The sequence below is a fragment of the Numenius arquata genome, chromosome 7 (assembly GCF_964106895.1).
Source record: "Numenius arquata chromosome 7, bNumArq3.hap1.1, whole genome shotgun sequence".
Taxonomy (NCBI): domain Eukaryota; kingdom Metazoa; phylum Chordata; class Aves; order Charadriiformes; family Scolopacidae; genus Numenius; species Numenius arquata.
In genome coordinates, this window is record NC_133582.1 from 33,012,903 (window position 1) to 33,033,516 (window position 20,614).

The 20,614-nt window shown below is 39.4% G+C and overlaps 1 protein-coding gene across 2 annotated transcripts in view; it reads left to right on the forward strand.

The window, feature by feature from the left end:
• Positions 1 to 19,502, forward strand: part of GPCPD1 (glycerophosphocholine phosphodiesterase 1) — a 40,858-nt gene extending 21,356 nt beyond the window's left edge. The window contains exons 8-20 of one of the 2 annotated variants that reach the window (XM_074150400.1): positions 335 to 497; positions 588 to 720; positions 924 to 978; positions 2,903 to 2,995; positions 4,809 to 4,886; positions 6,022 to 6,061; positions 6,832 to 6,893; positions 8,292 to 8,357; positions 9,333 to 9,469; positions 10,711 to 10,846; positions 11,154 to 11,314; positions 14,016 to 14,116; positions 17,729 to 19,496. In XM_074150400.1, coding sequence (XP_074006501.1) covers positions 335 to 497; positions 588 to 720; positions 924 to 978; positions 2,903 to 2,995; positions 4,809 to 4,886; positions 6,022 to 6,061; positions 6,832 to 6,893; positions 8,292 to 8,357; positions 9,333 to 9,469; positions 10,711 to 10,846; positions 11,154 to 11,314; positions 14,016 to 14,070 — 1,179 coding nt within the window. In that variant the 3' untranslated portion in view covers positions 14,071 to 14,116; positions 17,729 to 19,496. Of the gene's footprint in view, positions 1 to 334; positions 498 to 587; positions 721 to 923; positions 979 to 2,902; positions 2,996 to 4,808; positions 4,887 to 6,021; positions 6,062 to 6,831; positions 6,894 to 8,291; positions 8,358 to 9,332; positions 9,470 to 10,710; positions 10,847 to 11,153; positions 11,315 to 14,015; positions 14,117 to 17,728 lie in introns of both variants that reach the window. The other variant, XM_074150399.1, reaches the window with a different exon arrangement.
• The last annotated feature ends 1,112 nt before the right edge of the window (positions 19,503 to 20,614 follow it).

Genomic DNA, 20,614 nt, shown 5'->3' on the forward strand with positions numbered 1-20,614 from the left:
TTCTAAACATGACTCGGGCTTTTTATCAGACAGACTATTCCACGGGTGCAATTTTGATCTGAAAAGCTTATCAAATCTAAGAGTTTTCAGGGACAGATGTGCATGACTTCTGTAGATTTCCATCAACAATTTGATATTCTTGATTGTAATTTTCAAGACACTGTTACATTAAATACTTTTTAGCCTGAAATTATTGTTTTCTGTAACACACAAGAAATTTCTGTTACATCAGTGCCTGTATATATCTTCCTGAGAAGCAAGGAAGAAGTTTTTTGTTTAGAATTCTCACCTACGTGTAACAGTAGGTATTTCCGATTTTTGTCTGTTTTTTTAGGAAGATTTAGGTGAGAAAGTAGTACAAGGTGATGTGCTCCCAGGTCATGTGGGTTCTGCCTGCCTCCTGTCATCCACCATTGCAGAACTCGGAAAGAGCGCTGGAATCCTTACACTTGCTATTATGAGCAGAAACCCAAGGAAGACAATTGGAAAAGTTAGAGGTACAGTTAATGATCTCTTGTTTGCATCAGCTTTACTGGAAGTTGTCCATTATCTATTGACGTGTGAAACATTTGGCATTTTTCTCATAGTGGACTACATAATTATTAAGCCGATCCAGGGATATACTTGTGATATGAAGGCTTCATATGCAAAATACTGGAAACCGAGAACAACTCTTGATGTTGGACACCGGGGAGCAGGAAATTCTACAACAACAGCTAAGTAAGTTCATTTGCATTTTAATCTGAGGAGGGGGTTATGTTTAGTTTCACTGACATCAGTTGAGGAAGCAGACAGTTTAAAATAAAAAGCTACACCCATAATCATTTAAGTCACATCAGTATCAAATGTGGGTGTTCTCTAAAACAAGGGACTTCTGTGCCGTGCTGCATCTGACAAAACCTTTTTCCTTGCTGTTATTTCAGGCTTGCGAAAGTTCAAGAGAACACAATTGCCTCTCTAAGGAATGCTGCTAGTCACGTATGTACGCACATCTGCACGCATATAGTACCTGTATAATTTAAACTAGCTTGCTTTGTGTGCTTAATTTCCATGATTCAGTACGATTGCACTAATACAAAAGTGCATCAAATCACAGTGGAAATCCTCTAAGAGACAGGAAGGGAAGCAATAGCTAGTTTAGACTCCCATTCTCAAGTTCCTCAAAAAACCCAAACTTCCATTTAATATGTTCTGGTGGTGTTCAGGGAAAATTTTAACCTGCAGAGACATAGGGTTGGAATAATACTGAAAAAATGAATAAAATTTTGGCTCTCTCTGTCAACTTACTCTCAGGTGGCAAAGGTCTCACTCGGGGGCTGCTGAGTACCTAACACTGGTGGCCAAAAATGAGACTTTGGAGCTGAGCTGGTAGAGTAAAACAATCCTTTGTTTCAATGCTTTGCTGCAATGAAGACTTGGAATCCTAAGACGAGACTTTCAGTTTGGGAGATACAATTCAGGTGCTTCAGTTCTGTGATTGAGGTGGTTGCTTTTATTCCTTCCAGTAATCTGGGTCCCTGAAGGGATCTGTGGTAAGCTTGATGTAGACAATCTGGTGAGCTGCTGCAGCAGAGCAGCTGGAGTCAGGAGCATGTCCAGAGGTTTCTCTTCTAGCTCCTCGCAGGGAGGAGCTGTGGTTACAGTCACAAAGATGCTGCTGTGAGATCATCTGCCGCTTAAGTTGTAGGGTTCCTAAGACTTTTCAGGTGGTACCTCACTAATGTAGATTCTTACTAAGCAACTGTTGAAGTTGTTATAAAGGGATGGGAACAGAATGTGAATTATTATGCTTATTGGCTACTGATTCTGGAGCGTTGTACTCCCCAAGAGTCGCAGCTGAAAGCTTTCTCTCTCTTGTTTGGGAGTTGGAGTGTAATTTGAATGCAGTGTCTGGAGCAGGCACTGACTGCAGAGCAAAACTGCAGCTACTAAACGCTCCTTTTGAACAGTAGCTCTTAATTTCTGGGTGGACGCTGCAGGCTTATGCACAGCTTTTAAAAAGCCCACAGGAAATTAGCATTGAGGTGGAAATCGACTGCAGAGCCATCAGCATCACCAGAAAAGGAATTTCAACTATTTGCAGATGAAAATGCTGAATGGCACCACTCTTAAAAATATTTTTGCTGAGGAAAGGGCTGAAAAAAAACTTCTTCTGTTTTCCTTCCTGTACTGATTGAAAGAGAGTATGCAAGTCAGGATGATAATTTGATGACATTTATTCTTGGAAGACTTTCCAAGGAATGATTTACAGTCAAAATAAGAAAGAAAAAATTGTTCCTGCCCATTTCTCTGTCTTTCTGGCCCTGCCTCTTCTCAAAAAGATTGTACTTAAAGCTCTTGTTTGATCTTTCTTCGTCTTTAAGCTTAAGAGAACAGAAAATACAGTTGAAAAGGATAGGAGAATACTGGATACAGCTATTTCTGCTCTTGCACGTGTAACAACACACTATGACTGTGTTATTCACTAGTGACTCCAGAAGCTCCTCCAGATATGGAATATCTCCCTAAAGCTTTGCCAATTTGTAGCAATCCCTTGACTCTTGGTGGGGAAGAGACAGGAAGGGCACCGTGAAGGCATCTATGTTTAAAAGCATCATCTTAGCCGTTCTCTGAAATCAAGTTCACAATACTTGAAATGTTACCAGAGGGTTTACAAGATTAAGCAAGCTCTATGTGTCAGCTGCATTATGGTAATCAAAATACTTTCCCGTTTGATTTTTTTTTTTTTTCATTCTAATCCACTGTTGAGAATTAATTAAACGGGTAACAACGAGTTGCATTCAACTTCTGGTTGATGTCCAGGACCTGTGAATACTTGGCAACCTGTCTGCAGTTCTGTAGTCCTTGTGCATAAATAGCTAACGCATCTTTGTTTTGTTCTCTATTTTTCAATTTTCTGTAGGGAGCAGCGTATGTGGAATTTGATGTACATCTTTCTAAAGATCATGTGCCTATTGTATACCACGATCTCACATGTTGCATGGCTATGAAAAAGGTAAAGAAGATAATATCTGTATTTTATCGTTAAATGTGATCATTCTGGAAACTAAAGTGCCAAGCTCTCATAGAAATAATTCTGGGCAATCAAGGGATGGAATGGGAATAAATAGGCGGCATTACTGTGTGCATGAAGTAGAACAGGGAAGTTGAGTTCTTCCTTTTGATGTTGTAGCAACAGCATTTCAGGTGTGTGGTTTGAGACTCTTCAAGCTTACATTATAGTTATTTTAGCCTTCTTTTTAATTTATGGTTTGGAAGAAAAAGGCAGACAACTCCAGTATACTCAGTAGCACTTGCTGCTTTTTTGAAGGAGAGTCATTGTGATTCTCAACATGACTTCTCACTCCTACTAATACTTAAATGTATACTTCTCTTAAGCAGTTATGTGCTCTTAAATGCTCTTTAGGTCAAACCAGTCTACCTTGTTTGGTATCCCAGTAGCGGCCAGGAGATGGAAAGCAGAAAAGTGGAAGAATCACAGAATGGTAGGGGTTGGCAGGGACCTCTGGAGATGACCTAGTCCAACCCCCTGCTGGAGCAGGGTCACCCGGAGCAAGAAAGAAGGATCTCCTTCATTTACGGAGTTCGATTACCCACAAATGGCTTGGCTTCCATTAGTTTTTTTAACTCTTTCTTTAACCCCTTTTTTAAGGCTGCATTTTGCTCTGCTCTTTAACTGTGAGGTAAACAATACGCTTCGTGTCTCGTTGGGACAGTAAGCGAGGCTGAAGAACTGCTTTTGGATTGCTTGGTGGAACAGAAGGAAAGGAGTTGAGACAGGCTCTAAGGGCAGGAAAATGGCTCTTAAAAGCAAGTGTTGTGTTCCTTTCTTTGCTTGCCTCATGAGGTTGCAGTTCTTCCTTCTTTTTTAACCAAAAACTATTTTCTGCTGTTTTTATAAGAGGCAAGAGTGCTATAACATAAGAAGCAGTGAACGGAACTGTTACTCATACATACAGTTAGGCATTCCTTAACAAGTGCTCTGAGCAGACTGTCACAATACCTCCTACATACCCGAGTTTTACGAAGCATAACAATTGAGTGTTTTCAAGGAATAAAGAGACGTGATGCTCCTTAATAACAGGAGAGCCATGGGTGTAAGGACCGGTGACCCAAAACCCCACTGAGGTGCTTTTCGGGCTGGTCTGTCGCGTGTTCTCTGCTGAGGCCAGAATCCTTGTGTTCAGCAGAAGCGCGAGGAGCTGGGACTCTGCTCCGCTCCAGTGGAACCGTGACAAAGGGAAACGCATACCCAATGTGTGTTGAATCAGTATTGTTTTGTTGAGGAAAAATTTCTTTATAGTGAAGAGGGGAAGAGAGAAATGGATTGACAGGATTTTTTTCAACACCAGATCTTTATTCTCAGTGTGTCTCAGTTTTACCAGGACACTTGTCTTTTTTATTAGTTTCTGAGACATCGGATAGACAATAATAAACTGAACTGCCTTGGATTATTTTTTAATGAATTTCTTTACTTGCAAACTTTTTTCCTTGAATGCGTTAACTGATCAAGTTTTTACAGAATAAATGTGCTAACCTTTTCTGAAGACGGAACACCGGAGCATGACTTGCATGAAAGACCAAATCCTGTTTTTTCAAATTGACACCTGTTTTATGCTTCTGAGTCCCTATGTTGTCTCCTGAAAACTGATCATCTTGCTTGTATTATAATAAGATATCACTTGTATCTTTATCAATAAAAGAAAAAAATAAGTTGCCTTTAATGTTACCATATTAAAAGCATGTAGGGTGGGGTTTTTTTTTGTATTTTTCAGTGATGCTTAATTATGTATTATTTCTCTTCAAAGAAACTGGATACGGAGCCTTTGGAACTGTTTGAGATTGCAGTCAAAGAACTCACGTTTGATCAGCTGCAGTTGTTGAAGGTATTGTTGCTTTGGCTGTTCTGTTGTGCCACGTGTAGAATTTCAAATTGTGTATGAAGCTTTAGATTTTTTTTTTTTGGAGTCAGTATAGATAGTTTGGGAGAGCACAAGTTTTTATAGTTGTACAAGTAGAACAAGTAGCTAATTCCAAGGATAGTACTTTTGAACCATCATTACAATTTGAATAAATTTCATTACTTCCCTCTTCTAGAAGGATGGTCCAGCAACTTGTGTAATCCCTATCATTATGCTACCATTGATAAATTCTTTTAACATTAAGAAGGGCTGAAAGTTGTGATAGGGTTCACTGAAAGCCAATGCTTTGGAGCCTTTGTTGAAGAAGAAAGATACCTGTCATATGGTCTGTCTAACTTTCAAATGTATCCCTGGTAACAAGGGAGATCCAGGTTACACTGAACTACTCTTTGGAGGTGCATGTGGAGGTGTAGAAGGGTCCGTGAGTCAATGGTATGGATTGGACAAACTGGCTAGAACTAATTGATTGTTTTTAATTGGGTATCACTGTATCTTCTGAACAGAAGTGCCTTGTGTACATAAAGGGGGGGTTAGGGGATGAGACTGGGCCACTGAAGACCTAGCTGAGATATCTCTCCTGAGTCAAGGAAGCACCTGGCTGGTCCAAGAGCTGTATGTTTCTTTTTACTTAAAATTACTTGGTCTTCTCCTTTTTGTGGAGAATTTGAATGGAGCGAGGGAGTTGGCCCTGTACCTGGCCTGATTCTACCTCAGTGCATGATTACATTATAAAATCGCTGCCTCTGTCCACACTTGATTGGAAATGCGAAGTCTGAACATTAAACACTCCTCTGTCAGATGTTAGACTTCTTCATATCTTAATGTTAAATTATGTTATGTGTGTTTCTACCCTTGAACATGTCTTCTGAATTTCTAGTAAGAATGCTTTTGAGGTTTCCTTGGAATCTCTCTTAAGGTTTGAAAGAAAACTGTGATGTGTACTAGGATTTCTTTATTCTTTTACAAATTACTAAAACTGTGTTTATGATGGACCTTTAAATTTAAAAACAATTTAGAAGGAAAATTTATTACATTTTATGTGTAGTAAGATTTCTGTGGGTGGAGTATTTGTTAATTTTACTCTTCTTATGCTCTTTAGCTGGCTCACGTAACTGCCCTGAAGGTAAAAGATCACAATGGTATGTACTAGTCTGCAAGAGTCTTAACATTTATTTATTTCCATGTGATGATATATATTCTGTGGTTGCAGGCACTTGTTCTAATCGCATTTGGCTTCTTCCTGAATATTTCTAAATACTTAAGTAACTACTTTAATTTTGCGCATGCTGTAGAGTTCTTTGCTGGGGAGTAAATACTTGGACAGAAGTTACCCCCTTGGGAAGAGGGGACAGGAGGGTAGAAGATGAATAATGCATGGATAAATATGAATTAGGAGTGACAAAATTGCCGCTTGTGTTTCCATCCTGTGCTTCTCTAACTGTACCTTTTTGGCAGCTCGTCAGAACTGCTGACAAGAACTTTGGTAACTGCTGTAGGGTGTCTTATTGGCCTTAATTCATCCCCTTTGTAGGGGCAGCAAACTGGCAAAGTGTCTCACCTTCTACCTTCTGGGAAAAGATAAAATAAATAATAAGCCTTGACAGGCAAGGCTGGTTCTACTGGATGTGATGCAGTGACTGAAACGTTGAGGGATGGGAGAAGCTGTTTCTGATAAATATTCTGGCAAGGTTTTTAATAAGGATCAAAAAATTTTCCCAGTGGCAAAGCAGGAATCGCCACCACCGTTGTTGGAGCATGTCAGTGACAGAGGGAAGGCTTAGGAAATCAAAGGATAGACCAGATTCTGTTCCTCACTCTTAAAGGCCTTATGATTTTGAGCCAGTCTGTTTTTGCTGTGATTAGCAGTGCTGCTATTTATTGTCATTCCATATTTTGTATTTCTTTTCAGCATCTTTTAAAGAAGAAGAAAATTCTGCTTTTGAGACGCAGCCGTTTCCTTCTCTGCAAAGAGTAAGCAGTGAATGTAGAGCAATCGAGATAATGATTGTAGAACACGAAAACATGCATTTTTGTCTCAGCTTTGCACACATAGCAAGGGATATTAATTTTTGGTTTTAGGCCTCAGTTACCAGTGCTGGAACTGAGAACATAGGCTTTATTGTTGGCCACTGGAGCTTTTTCAGTGCTTAAAAGTAGTAGTTTACATATCTTTTAAGCTTCTTAATTCATGAACCCAAGTTGTATAGCTGAGGATACTCTGTTTTACAGCTGGTTAACATATGGGCATTGCATTTTAATTCATGAACAATTGTTTGCTAACTTTGGAAAAAAAAAAAAACAAACCTACCTGGCCTTTGGCAGTTCATCACATACTCGTGGCCATCTAGCAGAGCCAGACACAGAAATGTTACCTGAATTTCTAGTATGTTATGACTGTTTGCCAACTCTGGGCTTTGTTGTTGGCTTGTTTTTCACAGAAACAACCGACAACTGTTGACCAAATACAGTTTGTTACCATTTAACGTGGTTTTTTTTCTAGAGCTACTATTTTTTTTTTTTCTCCTTACTGGTTTTCCTAATATCTGAACTGGTCATTAACATGCCTTTTAGGGACTGGTTTTATACAATAATACTGCTTTTTATGTGGATTATGGAGATGATTAATATCTAGTTGTTTATAGGCTACTGAATGAAATACCTGTCAGTCATATGCCCTACTGTATTTTTTTTTAACTGTCTAATCAGATTACTGCATCACTACAGAAAATAGAGAACTTTGTGTAATAGACTAAACTACTTGGGTTCAATTCCTCTACCTGTTTTGATTCCCCAAATTTTGTTTTCTTCCTATAAGATAGAGTATGTACCTGTCACCTTTATAGGGTTAAAAAAATCATCTACCAATGTGTACTTAACTTCATTAGCTGCTAGCTTTACCTTTTGGTTTGAAGTCACCTTGCAAATAATTCTTTACAAGAATTTCACTTACTTTTGTTCTCATCATCGTAATGATGATGGATTTCATGGATTTCATACCTAAGACAACGTATTACTTTTTTGCATTCAAAAAAACTTCCTGGAGAAGTAAAAAAAAAACCAAAAACGTTTTTTCATTAGGAGCATAAATGAGGCATTTCTCACACATGTTAAGGTCAAATGACTTGCATTTGTACCTTGTCAAAATGTTGTCCTTCAGATTTTATCCATTTTTATGTATTTCCTAACTTTAAACTGAAGTAGAAGAACAACAAGAATTTATCTTGTGTTAAATGTTAAAAACTTAGGGGTTTTATTCTACTGTTAGATCCCGTTGGCATTAAATTCTAATGTATTCTCCTGGTAATGACCCTCTGAGTGCTGAGTTGTCCTTCCTTGCTGTGGGGTCTCTTCATAATGGAATTTTTTCAGGTCCTGGAGTCTGTTTCTGAAGATGTTGGGTTCAACATAGAAATAAAGTGGATCTGCCAACAAAGGGTAAGTAAACAGAGATGTGATTTACTTTGATACTTTGCCATTTTCATGGCTAAAGATGTAATTTGACGTGGCAATTTGAGCTACAAATGCATAATTTGGGGTTTTTTTTTATGTCAGTCTTTTGTTTTATTATATCCCACTGGCTTTAAAACCGGGAGTATAATAGCACCGCTCTAACAAATGAACAAACTTACTCTTAAAACGATAGGAAGTATTTATGGGCTTGAGCTCATAGTGCAGCTCAGCCTGCTTTAGTAGAAGACCCTGTTTGAAGTCAGTAGCTCACTCTGGGTCAGGCTCGCCCCATGTGGGAAAAGCAACCAAGATGTTCAGCCTCTCCTGGCTCCTGCAGGAGCAGCTACAGTGTGGTGTGGGAACACAGGCAAGCGGTTCCTCCTGGCCCGCAGCGCTGTGGGCTCGGCTGGGTTGCTGAGTGCTCCATCTGGAAGGCAGTGGTTGTCGTGGCTGGGACTGGGGAAAAAGAACCTGAAGTAGAAGGGGAGGTGGAGGTCTGTGTGCAGAGAGAGGCTGGCGCTCCTGGAGGCGGGCCAGCTGCAGAACTACTGGTACCTGCTGTTCTCAAAGCCAAAGGGTAGCGCCTGTCTTTCTAGAAACCTTATTGTTGCCTTTTTCTATTTAGAAATAGTAATGGAAAATATCTGTAACAGTTTTTAGTGATCTTTCCTGGAATTCCTTTGTGTTTTCAAAATTAGAAAAGGCTTCATAGAAACTTTCTCCTTGGATGGGAAAATTGTGCATTTTTTCAGTGAATCTTACTGCTGTTAAATTCAGCTGCACCTCACAGACTGACCGTCCTGTAGCCAGCGTTCAGGGGACTGAAGGAGTGACTTCTATATTCAGACTTTCAAACTGAATTCTCCTTTTGCTGAGGTTGAATGAGAGACCACTGCTTGTTAAAATAATTTTAGTAAGCTTTAATTTAAATGGATGAAACTTGTCCTTTCTTTTTTCTAGGATGGACAGTGGGATGGCAACTTGTCAACTTACTTTGACATGAACCTCTTTCTAGATATTATTCTAAAAACCGTTTTGATGAATGCTGGAAGAAGAAGAATTGTGTTTTCTTCTTTTAATGCAGATATTTGTACAATGTAAGTTAAGAAGAGATAAAGAATGCATTTTTTCTTTTTGTTTTTATTTGGTGAAATTTACTTTGGACATAAGAATACCCAACAGGAAACAAATAACACAGGTTTTGATAACACCTAAACTTTGGGTCCCAAAATAGTGGGGAATTCAAACAGACCACTTTGCCATCTGAGCCACGTCAAAAATAAAATAGGAGAATAAAGTCACAGTAGGTATTTTTGTCAAGTGCCTTCCTGAATGCTACAGGCTTTCTTGACACATGAAAAAGGACCAAGATTTTTTTGGTATCATAAAGTCTTTCAGTTATACTTGAGGGGTACACAAGCCTAAGAAACAATTTCTTGTTACAGTTTTTTCACTGCATCTGCCTTTTAAAAAGGACAGAAAATGGAACAGCTTTGGATTCCCGGTGTTTGGATTTTTAGGGAGTTTTGGTGGGATTTTTTGTTGGGTTTTTTTGGTGTATGTGTGTTGGGGGTCGTTGGGGTTTTTTTTGTTTAAGTAATTTGCTTTCCTCTTGTGGATTGTCATATTGAAGGTATTGGGGCACAGGAAAAGCATAGGAGTTGAGCTGGGGAACAAACAGTTGGGATACATAAGAACTAACAATATGCTGTAGGATTTTGTACCAAGAAGTGACTTAGCACTGTCAGTGAAAGGCTTTGTGGAAATCTCCTTTGGGAGAGTGCAACTGATGAAATGCCGTTGAAGGGCAAATGGGCAGAACAAAACCAGATCAAGGTACTGATGAAAGGGTTAAGAAGCAAGTGGGTAAGAGCGCACAACGGGCTAATCCCAAAACTTTGCTTCCATTTGCTGTTATTTCATACAGTTGTACTGGTATCCACCTCGGAAAAACCCTGAGTAAGGTTAGGTGGTGTATATTGACCACGTTTAGAAATTCTTGTCATGAATCTTCATTTTACTCTAATGTGCATTTAAGAAGCAAATTACAGAATTGAACAGTCTTTGAGGATTTTATATAAACGCTTTGAGGATGTGGATCTGAGTTGAGCTTGAAGTCTGGCTTCCCTTAAACTGTGTGTTAATCTCCAATAGTGGCAGAAGGAGGAGTTGGAGCAGTTTGTCACATGGCTTTATACTAAACTGTGGTACCACCTTGTTGCCCCAGTTAGGAACTAGAGGAACATGCAGTAAAGAGCTTAATTCTCCTCAAATAGTAAGATTGAATTCTCCTGATTTTTAACACATTTGCTATTTGTGAACTTTTCTTTTCAAACAGGGTTCGGCATAAGCAAAACAAGTATCCTGTGCTATTTCTCACCCAAGGAGAATCTAAACTCTATCCAGAACTTATGGATCTTAGATCCCGTACGACTCCAATTGCCATCACTTTTGCACAGTTTGAGAACTTGCTGGTAAGCTGACACGTTCTGGTATTACTCTGCCGTAAAATTATTACTCCTTGTTGTAAATCTCTCGGTTTTGACACTTATGCTTAAAATTACAATGAAGTCTCATAAAAAAAATACACTGATATCTGGTACCTGCCGAAATAATGTCCTTTGTTTCAGAAGTCTGTTGAGTAAATAGTGCTATTAGTAAACTCTTTAAATGTATTAAATTATTTTTGTTATTATGGATGAAATTGTCAAAAGATTAAACAAACCTGATGGGAGAGTGTTTCAGAAACATGGATTTTAATTGAAGTTTTTTGTATTTCAGGGAATTAATGTGCACTCTGAAGATCTGCTGAGGAATCCATCATTTATTAAAAGGGCCAAATCTAAAGGCCTAGTTATTTTTTCATGGGGTGATGATGCAAATGACCCAGATAACAGGAAGAAATTGAGAGAATATGGTGTTCATGGGCTAATATATGACAGGTACTTAATTTTGTTTTAAAAACAGTAGTTTCTCAGCTTTATTATATCCTGATTCTTGTGAAATTTCATGTTGCTTTTTGGTTTACTGGGTGCAGAATGTCTTCCTTTTGTATTATAGCCCATAAGAAGCCCATAAACCCAGCTCAAGAACAAGACTAACGCGAATCCCTACTCTTTCAGCTGCGTATATAAAGCAAAATAACTTTTGTTTCTCCTGAGGTTAACATAAATGTAATTTGGTTCTTTAAAGAACTAGTGCATGGCATACACATTTAACGTGCTATTAACGTTCCTGATGATAATTTGTACGTGGTGTGATGAGGACAGTGTTATTTAACTCTTTGGCTAGAAAGCTGAGGATTTCACATTTAGTTATGAAAATGGTTAACACAACTCGAATGAATGATTTTTAACTTAATATTTTGCCGACATTCTATTGTGTTTTTCAAAGCTGTGAATTCAGCAGTGAGTGATTCCCAGGGCAAGCTGCCAAATTAGTCACTTCAGGAAGTAGTTATTATATCCACACAATTCAGGTGGACATCAGAATACTGTGGTTAATCTTTGAAAAAAAGTTAGTTCCTTACAAAACCCAAAAGTTTTAGCTCTTTTAACATACAAGATGTGAAAATCATTATTGCAAGGTGATGATTAATTTGGGAAGCTGTACTGAATGAAAATTTCTGATGGACTACAAAGAATTTGTAATTGGGAAAGCATTAAGTGCAACTGAAGTGTCAAATTATAGAAAACTTTCAATATTGAGAGTCCTTCCCGGGTGGTGGGTCCAGTGCTGCTCTGGTTTGCTGGAGGTCTCCCTTCCTCCACGGTACAGAAGGTTTCTGTCTTTTCAGTGGCAGTAAAAAGGAATAAAAGACTTTTATATTGGGGATCAGCTTCAGACTGAAGTAATTGAGACATGAGTCCCCTTTCCTGGTACATCAGTGCTACATCATGTTGTACCTCTCCTGCAATTGGGGACGGGGCTGCAGTCGCAGGTGACAGATCTCTCTGGGGCAATAAGGCAGCCAGGAGGGCGCTCCGGCTCTCCGGTGCGGTCCCTGTGTGCTGGGGTGGAATGGGATCCTGTGGTGTGCCTAACTGAAGTGATGATAAACTATTGCTCTATAGACAGGGGGGTGTGTTTTAATCAAATACTGCTGCATGAAGTGTTCCTGTGAAATGTCTGTTCTCTGTCTGCTAATCCAGCCTTCTGGAGTTCTTAATTACTCCTCAGGCAATAGATAGGCGCTACTATGGTAAAATAGTAAGGCGGGTGATGGCCTTATATCTGACTTCATGTTGCTTTTATTACTTTAGATACTTAATTGTTTAATGCTACTTAAATAATGTGGCTGGATTTATATGTGGCAATAATGTCAAGGCTGCAAGTCTCTGAGGTGTCATGTGCCCTTTTGTAGTGCTGAGTGTGTTTTCAGTTGCAGTATGACAGCAGAACACCTTCAGCCTCACCTTTGGATGAGTAACCAATTCATTGGAATTGCTTGTAGGCTGAATTCCCTTGGGGCTTTAACTGAACAAAACATTCTTACCCTTCCTGCGCTATTTAGACCATCTAGATTCTCAGCAGTATTCACCTCTCCTCTCAGTGCCTTCCCCCCTATCTCTTCCACCTTGTTGACATCCTTCCACTTTGAGAGGAACCCCCAAATTAATATTAATTCCAAAGCTTTTTAGAAAAACCAGTAGTGCAGTGGTGCATTTTTTTCTTTCTTTAGCAAGTTACAAACTTCAGTTGAGTAGCAAACAATTACCTCCTTTCAGTGTAATTGCTGCAGGTTCCTTAAGTCCAATTTCTAAATGTTGACCATGTTTTTTTCTTCTGTAGGCCACACCAAATATTGGAATGTTCCTTTACAATTCCTAAGTATTTTTCAAAATTAACTACTTGTCTTAATAGAATTAAATTTAATCTTAATGTAGGTTCCTTAGAAGGAACACGACGCTTTGTGCAAATTCCATCCGGTATCTCAAGCTGGACATTTTGAAACGTGGGTGGTGCCTGCGAGTCCTGGATGGTAGGTCTCGATGTAAGACCTGGCACCAAGTGTTTCCATCCACAGCTGGAGCTGCTGGGTGAAGAGACAGTCTTTCAAGTCAGTTGAGAGTAAGAAGTTAATAGCAACAGTTTAAATTGTCAAAAGTTTAAATGGGTACGGTGTGAGCATCTGTATTCTGTGCTGTTTGAAGTTTAGAAATAGATAAATTCAAGACTGCTGTGAAGCAGAACTCCAGAAGAGAGAGAGGTGTGTGCCTGGTTCAAGGTGGAGGGGTAAGCGGGGACTGCAGTAACCTGTTTGTGAGTGTAAAGCCCGGTTATGCTACGGTTGCATCTTCAAATTCCAGTGTATTTCCGGAGATGAATCAAGACGTGCTTCTTCCATGGCTTCTGCAGAATTTTGGTTCTATGGAGGTAGGGCCAAGTCCAGATACTTACCAAAAATTGCTGTGCCTGGTGTTTTGAGTTGCCATTTACTAGACCTCTACTTAAACTGTCTTAAGTGTTTTTTATCTGAATGAGTTAGGAAGTTAACACAGGAATTTTATTGAATTTTAGGTTGCTTGGATATGGCCCTGAGTCTTTGTTACTGCATGCGGTAATTATTTCAAAGACTATAAACTGTCTGAGTAGAGATGATTTCTATAAGCTATTTTTTCCAAACTTTAATCATCCATGTAGAATTGAGCAAAACATTGTAGCCACTTGTGAAGATGGCAGAAAAACTGTGTCCTGAATACCAAAACTTGCTGATACCAAGTGTCGGGCAAAAAAATATGCAGGTAGGGGGTCTGCCTTTGTTTTGCATGGAGAGAAAGAGTGCAAGACTGAATCTGGGAAGCTTATAAATGCCAACGCTATTAAAAGCACGATCTCACTGGGGCAGGGGAAAGAATATTTTTTCTTTTATTTTCTTTTTTTTTCCAGTCCTTTCTCCACTTGGGGCTGCAGATGGTTAGACACGCCCAAAGTCATTAAACCAAATGAATCATCTAGTGCAGTTACCGGGACAATATTCTGGTTTTTTTCCAATGTTCATCTAGCTTTCATCTTGGCATCTAAAATAGCCAAACTACTTGTGTAGTTTGTGCAGAAAAAGTGTGCCACCTCTGCCTCCAGGCTTCGCTCTGGGCCCTAATGCAGAAAAGTACTTTAAATGCATGACTGGGTATCTTCTGTTCACACAGGAAACTAAATCTCGTGCTTAAAACGCTTTATTAGTTTGATGTTTATTTTATTTAGAGAAGAATCTTTAACCTATTCTAGTGAAGTTCTCTGGATTGGCAAAAACTATAAATTCTCAAGTAGGATTTATGAGGTGATTTGCCCGGTATTTTTCTCCTGGATAAGCTTTGTAAACAGTCCAGGAAATACTTCCGTGTTTGAATGTACTTAACTCGGTAAGAACAATGCAGTCTTAGGTGTTTACACCAGTTGGCTATATGTTCAATACCAATGTGGAGATGGGGTGGGTGCTAAATTACACTTGCATTATCTTTTTTTTTTATTTTATTCACTTTACACGGTCTGAGTTCTGTTTGAATAATACATGCAGCTGCATGAAAATATTAAATTGGTAATCCTCAAACATTTTTGCTGAAAGCTTTTCCGTGAGAATCTTAAAGTGTGTTTGTCTCCTCTCTAAACACTGCAATTCCTTAGGGCTGCATTTGGCTTATGGCTCCTTTCGGTTGCATTTGCAGACTCCAGAAAATAGCGCTATGCTCTATTAGCGACTTCCCAAAGCTAACACATACTTAGCTGGCAATAAAGGCAAAAGCATTCAAAAGACTTCTCAAAGCTAGAAGACTAAGTCTGTGCCGTTTTATTTGCCTGAAATAGAATGTTACTTAAATAACAGCATGCACATATGTAGGAAGTTAACTAGCATTGATTTATAATGTAATCTACTCGCTGGTTGAATGAAGATGTTACACAATGGCAATCTAAGTCCTGTTTTGCAAATGGCAAAGTAAACTCAAGTTTACCTTGATGTAAAGAAAAACAATAAGTTTCAATCAAAAGCTTCAGAAAATCTTTTTAACGCGGAACCAGTATTCTGGTGCTGCTGCCTGAGACTTGCTGGATGTATGTGTTTTCAGAGGTTGCAAAAACACTTGATAGGCACAAAGCACATCAGTTCGGTGCCCACTGCATAACCCCGCAATTTCCTGCAAAGCTTTTTGTGGAAAGTGCTAATTTAATGTAATACAGATGGGCTTCCCAGTCCTCTGCAAGGCTTGCTTGTGAACAGGAAGTCAAATGGAGGAACTTTTGTGTGTAGTTACTTATAAAAAAATTGTCCTGTTGAGGAGTGAGGGATAGGGAGATGAGAGTTATTCTCCTCTCCCTTATTATTCTTATTCTGGCATGTGAGGTTAGAAATGATTCATACCACAAGTCCTGGAGCCATGCTCTGGTTTTGCCAACTGCTGGTGTACTTTTGTGGAGCCAAACGAAAAGCAGGGACAAGAAATTCTGAGGTATGAGGACAGCTGTGCCTCGAACTGTCTTCTCTACTTTCGAAGAGTCACGGTGTACCTACTGGAGCGGACTGGTTCCAGCGCACAGTCTGAGAGGAGCTTGGAGGGCTGGACTTGTCAAAAGTCTCAACTGAAAAGAATTGAACATGAAGGAAGAGTTAGAGGATTCCTGCTTGTCCCAGTAAAGAACTAATAAAATGGCTGCCAGAAGCTTGCTTAGAAACACGCTTAGCCATGTTAGCCATGTTTTAGGAACCAGGAGCTCAGAAACATGCTGTTGCTCTTCTAGTGATGAGAAGGACTGGACATTCGCCCTTCCTGAGGTGTGCTGCTGTACAGACTGTCTGCTCGTTTCAGTGCTTTGTCCTGAATACACAGAGAAATTTGTAACATCTGAGCCTACTTAACTGAGGAAAGCACAGGCCATACCTGCATCCTGGGAGGGAGGAAGGCAGGCTGGGCTTTTATTTTGCAGAGAGCTTCTATTAGGCAATTTTGGGTCATATCTTAGGCCTGTATTGGATTGTAGGTGCTGTGCAAGTAATTTAACGGCTGTACCTTCTGCTCATGTTGCATAGAACTGGAAAGCATTTGTCCTCACTTCCAGGAATTTCTTTACAGAAACTATCTTTTCCCTTACTGTAGGGAACGTCATCCATATCTCTGTTTCCTGCAGAAGTGTTTCCTCATTTGAATCCTATTTACTCTTTGAGCTGCATATTATTTTTGATGTCTTGGACTTGCCAACAGTGAAGTTGTGTTGCCAGGGTAAACAGGCACCTGGCACTGTATCACGTAGCACTCCCCTGTTTGGGTTGTGGCATTGTGTCCCTTTCGGACATACTGGAAATCCTGGTATGAAAGAGAAATGATAATGCAATAAAAACAAATCACTTTCTTGAGGGAATCATAAATGAAATTATGAATATTCATAAGAGATGACTTAAGGGAGAAGCTACAGTAATTTCGTCCAGAAGTTTTCATTTGAGGGAGATAAACCTGGAGACCTGCAATACCTGAACCTGTGTATGTGCAATAGCTACAAGTGAGGGGAACTGGATGCCAGGATTTAAATTTTGGATATAAATAACATACTGCTACAAGAAATTAAAGTTGGGAGATCAGAATATATCCTTGTTACAGTTAGTGTTGTACCAAAGTTAGGTTACAGGAACATGAATGCTTTTGCTTTATAATGAATTACACCACAATAGTATTTGAGTTCTGCTCAGTGCCTACACTGTCAAACTCAAAATGTCTTTTGGATTTGGAGAATCTGGTACAATGTTGACAATTCGAATCCTGGAGCTTTGTTTACATGAGTTGGAACAAGAAAGTGAAAGATGATACACGACTTAAAATAGTGTAGATGGTTAAATTTGCATTAGTTATGAATAAAGATCAGATTTTCTGTTTTTTTCACTCTTCACCTAATATTGTAATAGTAACTTCTAAAAAAAAAATGGTTCTGAATTGGAGGGTGGTGTGAAATACTTGAAAACAGTAAGTATAAACTCCCGTCAGTACTACGTACAAGCAGTATATCGCAGTCTGTTCAAATAATCTCTCTGAAATTTCTTAGCTTTTAAGTTTGAAGCCTGGAACTCTACTCTTTACTGCTTAGTGCTGCCTGTGAAAATCACATTTTTCATGAAAGTAAGGGAAATGCCAGTGGGTAGCTTTTTAGTATATCCAATGAAGCATTAACCATTGTGTAGAAGGAATACCATGTTATATTAGAAGATGAATGGTGAAACTTAGGGTGCTAACCTTGAGCATACTGTTTTTATAGGCTTGCTGATACCTGATGTTACTGTAGTAGGGAAAAAACCCCAGTTGCTTTATCTGGTCTACATTTCTGTGAGCTGTTGGGTTATACTGATCAGTGTCTTCTCTTTTCTTGTTATTCAGGATATATGACTCGAATCCTGAACAACCAAATATATTCCAGGTGGAGCAGCTGGAACGTCTGAAGAAAGAATTACCAGAGCTGAAAAGCTGTGTGTGTCCCACAGTCAGCCACTTTAAATCCATATCTCCCTGTAAATGTCATCATAGTTGCCTGGAAGAGAAAGCTGTAGATAACTTGAAGAGTGTTCAAATGCAGAAGGACTGATTCTAGGCAGAATGCTGGTTTGTATCTATTTAACTTTCACCGTTGGAACAGTGCTGTCTATGCCTTCAGGTTTGGTTGGTTTGGTTTGAAGTCCCCAAATAGCAATAACTGTGTTCCTTCTTTCTGACAGGACTTGTTAAAATTTCAAACAGCGTTAAAATATTCAGCCAGCTATAGCTATTGTTCCAGTTTACATATACAGTTTTAACTTTCTCCTATAATCAAGTCTCAAATCTTGAAAAAGAAAATTAACACTAAGTGTGTGTTTTAAAAATAAAAAAAAGAAAGGCAGTCTGAGGAGTGGAAGCTCAGAAACTAAATTGTAGGGAAATTACAATGATCTGATACGCTGAAAAATTGTTTTTGCTTTGATTTTACTTTGATGCTACAGTTTGTCAGCCTGTATCTGGCAACAGGAAATTAAGAGAGTGATTGTAAGATACATATAATTAGATCTGGCCTGGATAAATTGGTACCTCATATATATGTATTTGCACTGATAGATCCACCTGTACAAAGCTTTGTGCCATTAGAAAATATCTATATATTTTTAAGTCATCTGCAATGCACATTTACCCATTTTTCCCCACTTCATTGGACACATAGGCTGCTGCCATTATTTCCTGACTTGCCAATCCATCGGTACAGTGTCTGTGTACAGCAATCAAGGGTGAACCACAAGTGTAACTTTCTTTTCCTTCATTATCTCATACAGGCCTGCTAAACTTTAGAAATGTTGCACATAATTTGAACAGAATTACAGAAACATCGTCAGTGGTTGAGAATCTTTTTTGCACAGTAACCTTAAACAAATATGTAACATGCACAACCTCTACAAAATGCATGCTTTAGTTATTAAGCATGAAATTTTAGGTGTTTGCTGAGGTCCTTGCATCCTTACGGTGCTAGTTATGTGTGACAGGTGCAAGGACTAACTCAACTACTTAGTCCTCTTTGCCTAAAACCACAAGCCTATTTTTGAAGAAAAGGCTAGACCATACACGGCTTGTCTTATTTACATAATACAAGCTACTGGCTTTTGTATTTTGCAAGATTTTTTTTTTTTTTTTTTCCTCAAGAGCAAGAATCACAAATGTACTGAATTCAGATAAGGGGTATTATGTTGGCTGGTATCTACCCTCTGTAATTTATTACAAAGTCATAGTTTAGAGTTCTTAATAGATAGGTATGCATGTCCTTTTTCCTCCTGAAGTTGCAGGTCATGCCAACACAACAGCTGTAACTTTCTACTGAAGTGTTAATGTATAATAAGAATGGAAAATATTTATTTTTTCTCTTGTAAATTGACAATGAAAACAATAGCCTGTACTATATTCTTTATATACAGTCATTGCTACATAGAACCGATTGTACAAAGAGTTAAAGCCATTGCAAATAAGTGCTTGAGCCTGCACCGCTGAGCAGTTTGGAACAAACAGCTTGTTTCAACTTGCCTCGTGCATTTTAGTATTTAAAGTTCGTTTGTCCTGCACAAACAGCACAGTAATGATTAGGTATCTGGAAACCGTCTTTTATTTAAAAAAAATATTAAACCAAAATTTGAAAGTGTGTGAGCTGTGTTTTTTGGGAGGGAGGGGGCACTGAACCTAATTACTGACATCAGGAATCTGTGGCTGTTATCTGACCCAGCAAGTCTGGATTCCTCACCTCTGCGATTAATTCTTAATTTTTTTTCTTCATTTGTGTACTTGGTGGGGTTCTTTTGACAGGTCTTGAGGGCTTTGCCACCTGCTGTGCAACACCTACCGGAGCTACACGTCACTACTCATGAACGCTGGGCAGTGGGTCCACAGAGATGTTGAACACGGCAGTGATTTTGCGTGAAGGTGGTTTAAAAGTTGTGCTGTCTGAAGCGTGACACTAGTCACAGTGTGATGCTGAGAAGGGCTTGGCACCCTTAATTTGTTTCCCAACCCTCAGATGCTCAGAGAATAGCATTTGTCTATTCTGTTTGCTAGGGTGGGGAAATAAATACGCCTACCGTGGCGATGATTTTACAAGATGTTTTTTAGCAGCATTACAATTTTAACGTATTCTTGCCCACTCCTATTTATGAGTGAGTAAGTAAGTAGTAACCTGACTAGGCTTTTAATAATCTCTTCTGCTGTGTCTCTGCTTAGAGTTGAGCTGGCAGCTCTGGCTGTTCTGCCACAGCCGGCAGGGCCATGCAGCGGGGATACAGGGAACCCAAGAGCAGGCTTGGGGGGGGACTGGTGGGGGGAGTTATGTTCAACTAATACCCTACCTGTTGAGTGGACCTTTATTTTCCACTGAGTTTGATGGGTTTGGGTAACTGTCTTCAGATAAAGACATGCAGAGAGCTCACAATTAAATAGCCTAAATTGGTGGCTGCTTCCAGCAGATGTTGGCCTTGACCACTTACACTGCAGGTGGACTCATGTTCTTCCTCAGTTGCCCAGCCCTTGGCTGGGCTCATGCTGCAGGGCGCTCAGCTGGTCCACAGGTGGCCTAGAGTCCATCTCCAGAGAAATAAAAACACCTGCCTGACTGAGGGAATGGAATTGAGACAGTATTTTTAAGTCTCAGTTACCTCTGGCTGGTTTGGATCCTGCCACCTCTGACTTCCAAGGGCTTGTTGGAGACCAGTGTGGGGCTATCACAGAATGTCAGGGTTTGGGAGGGACCTTCAGAGATCACCT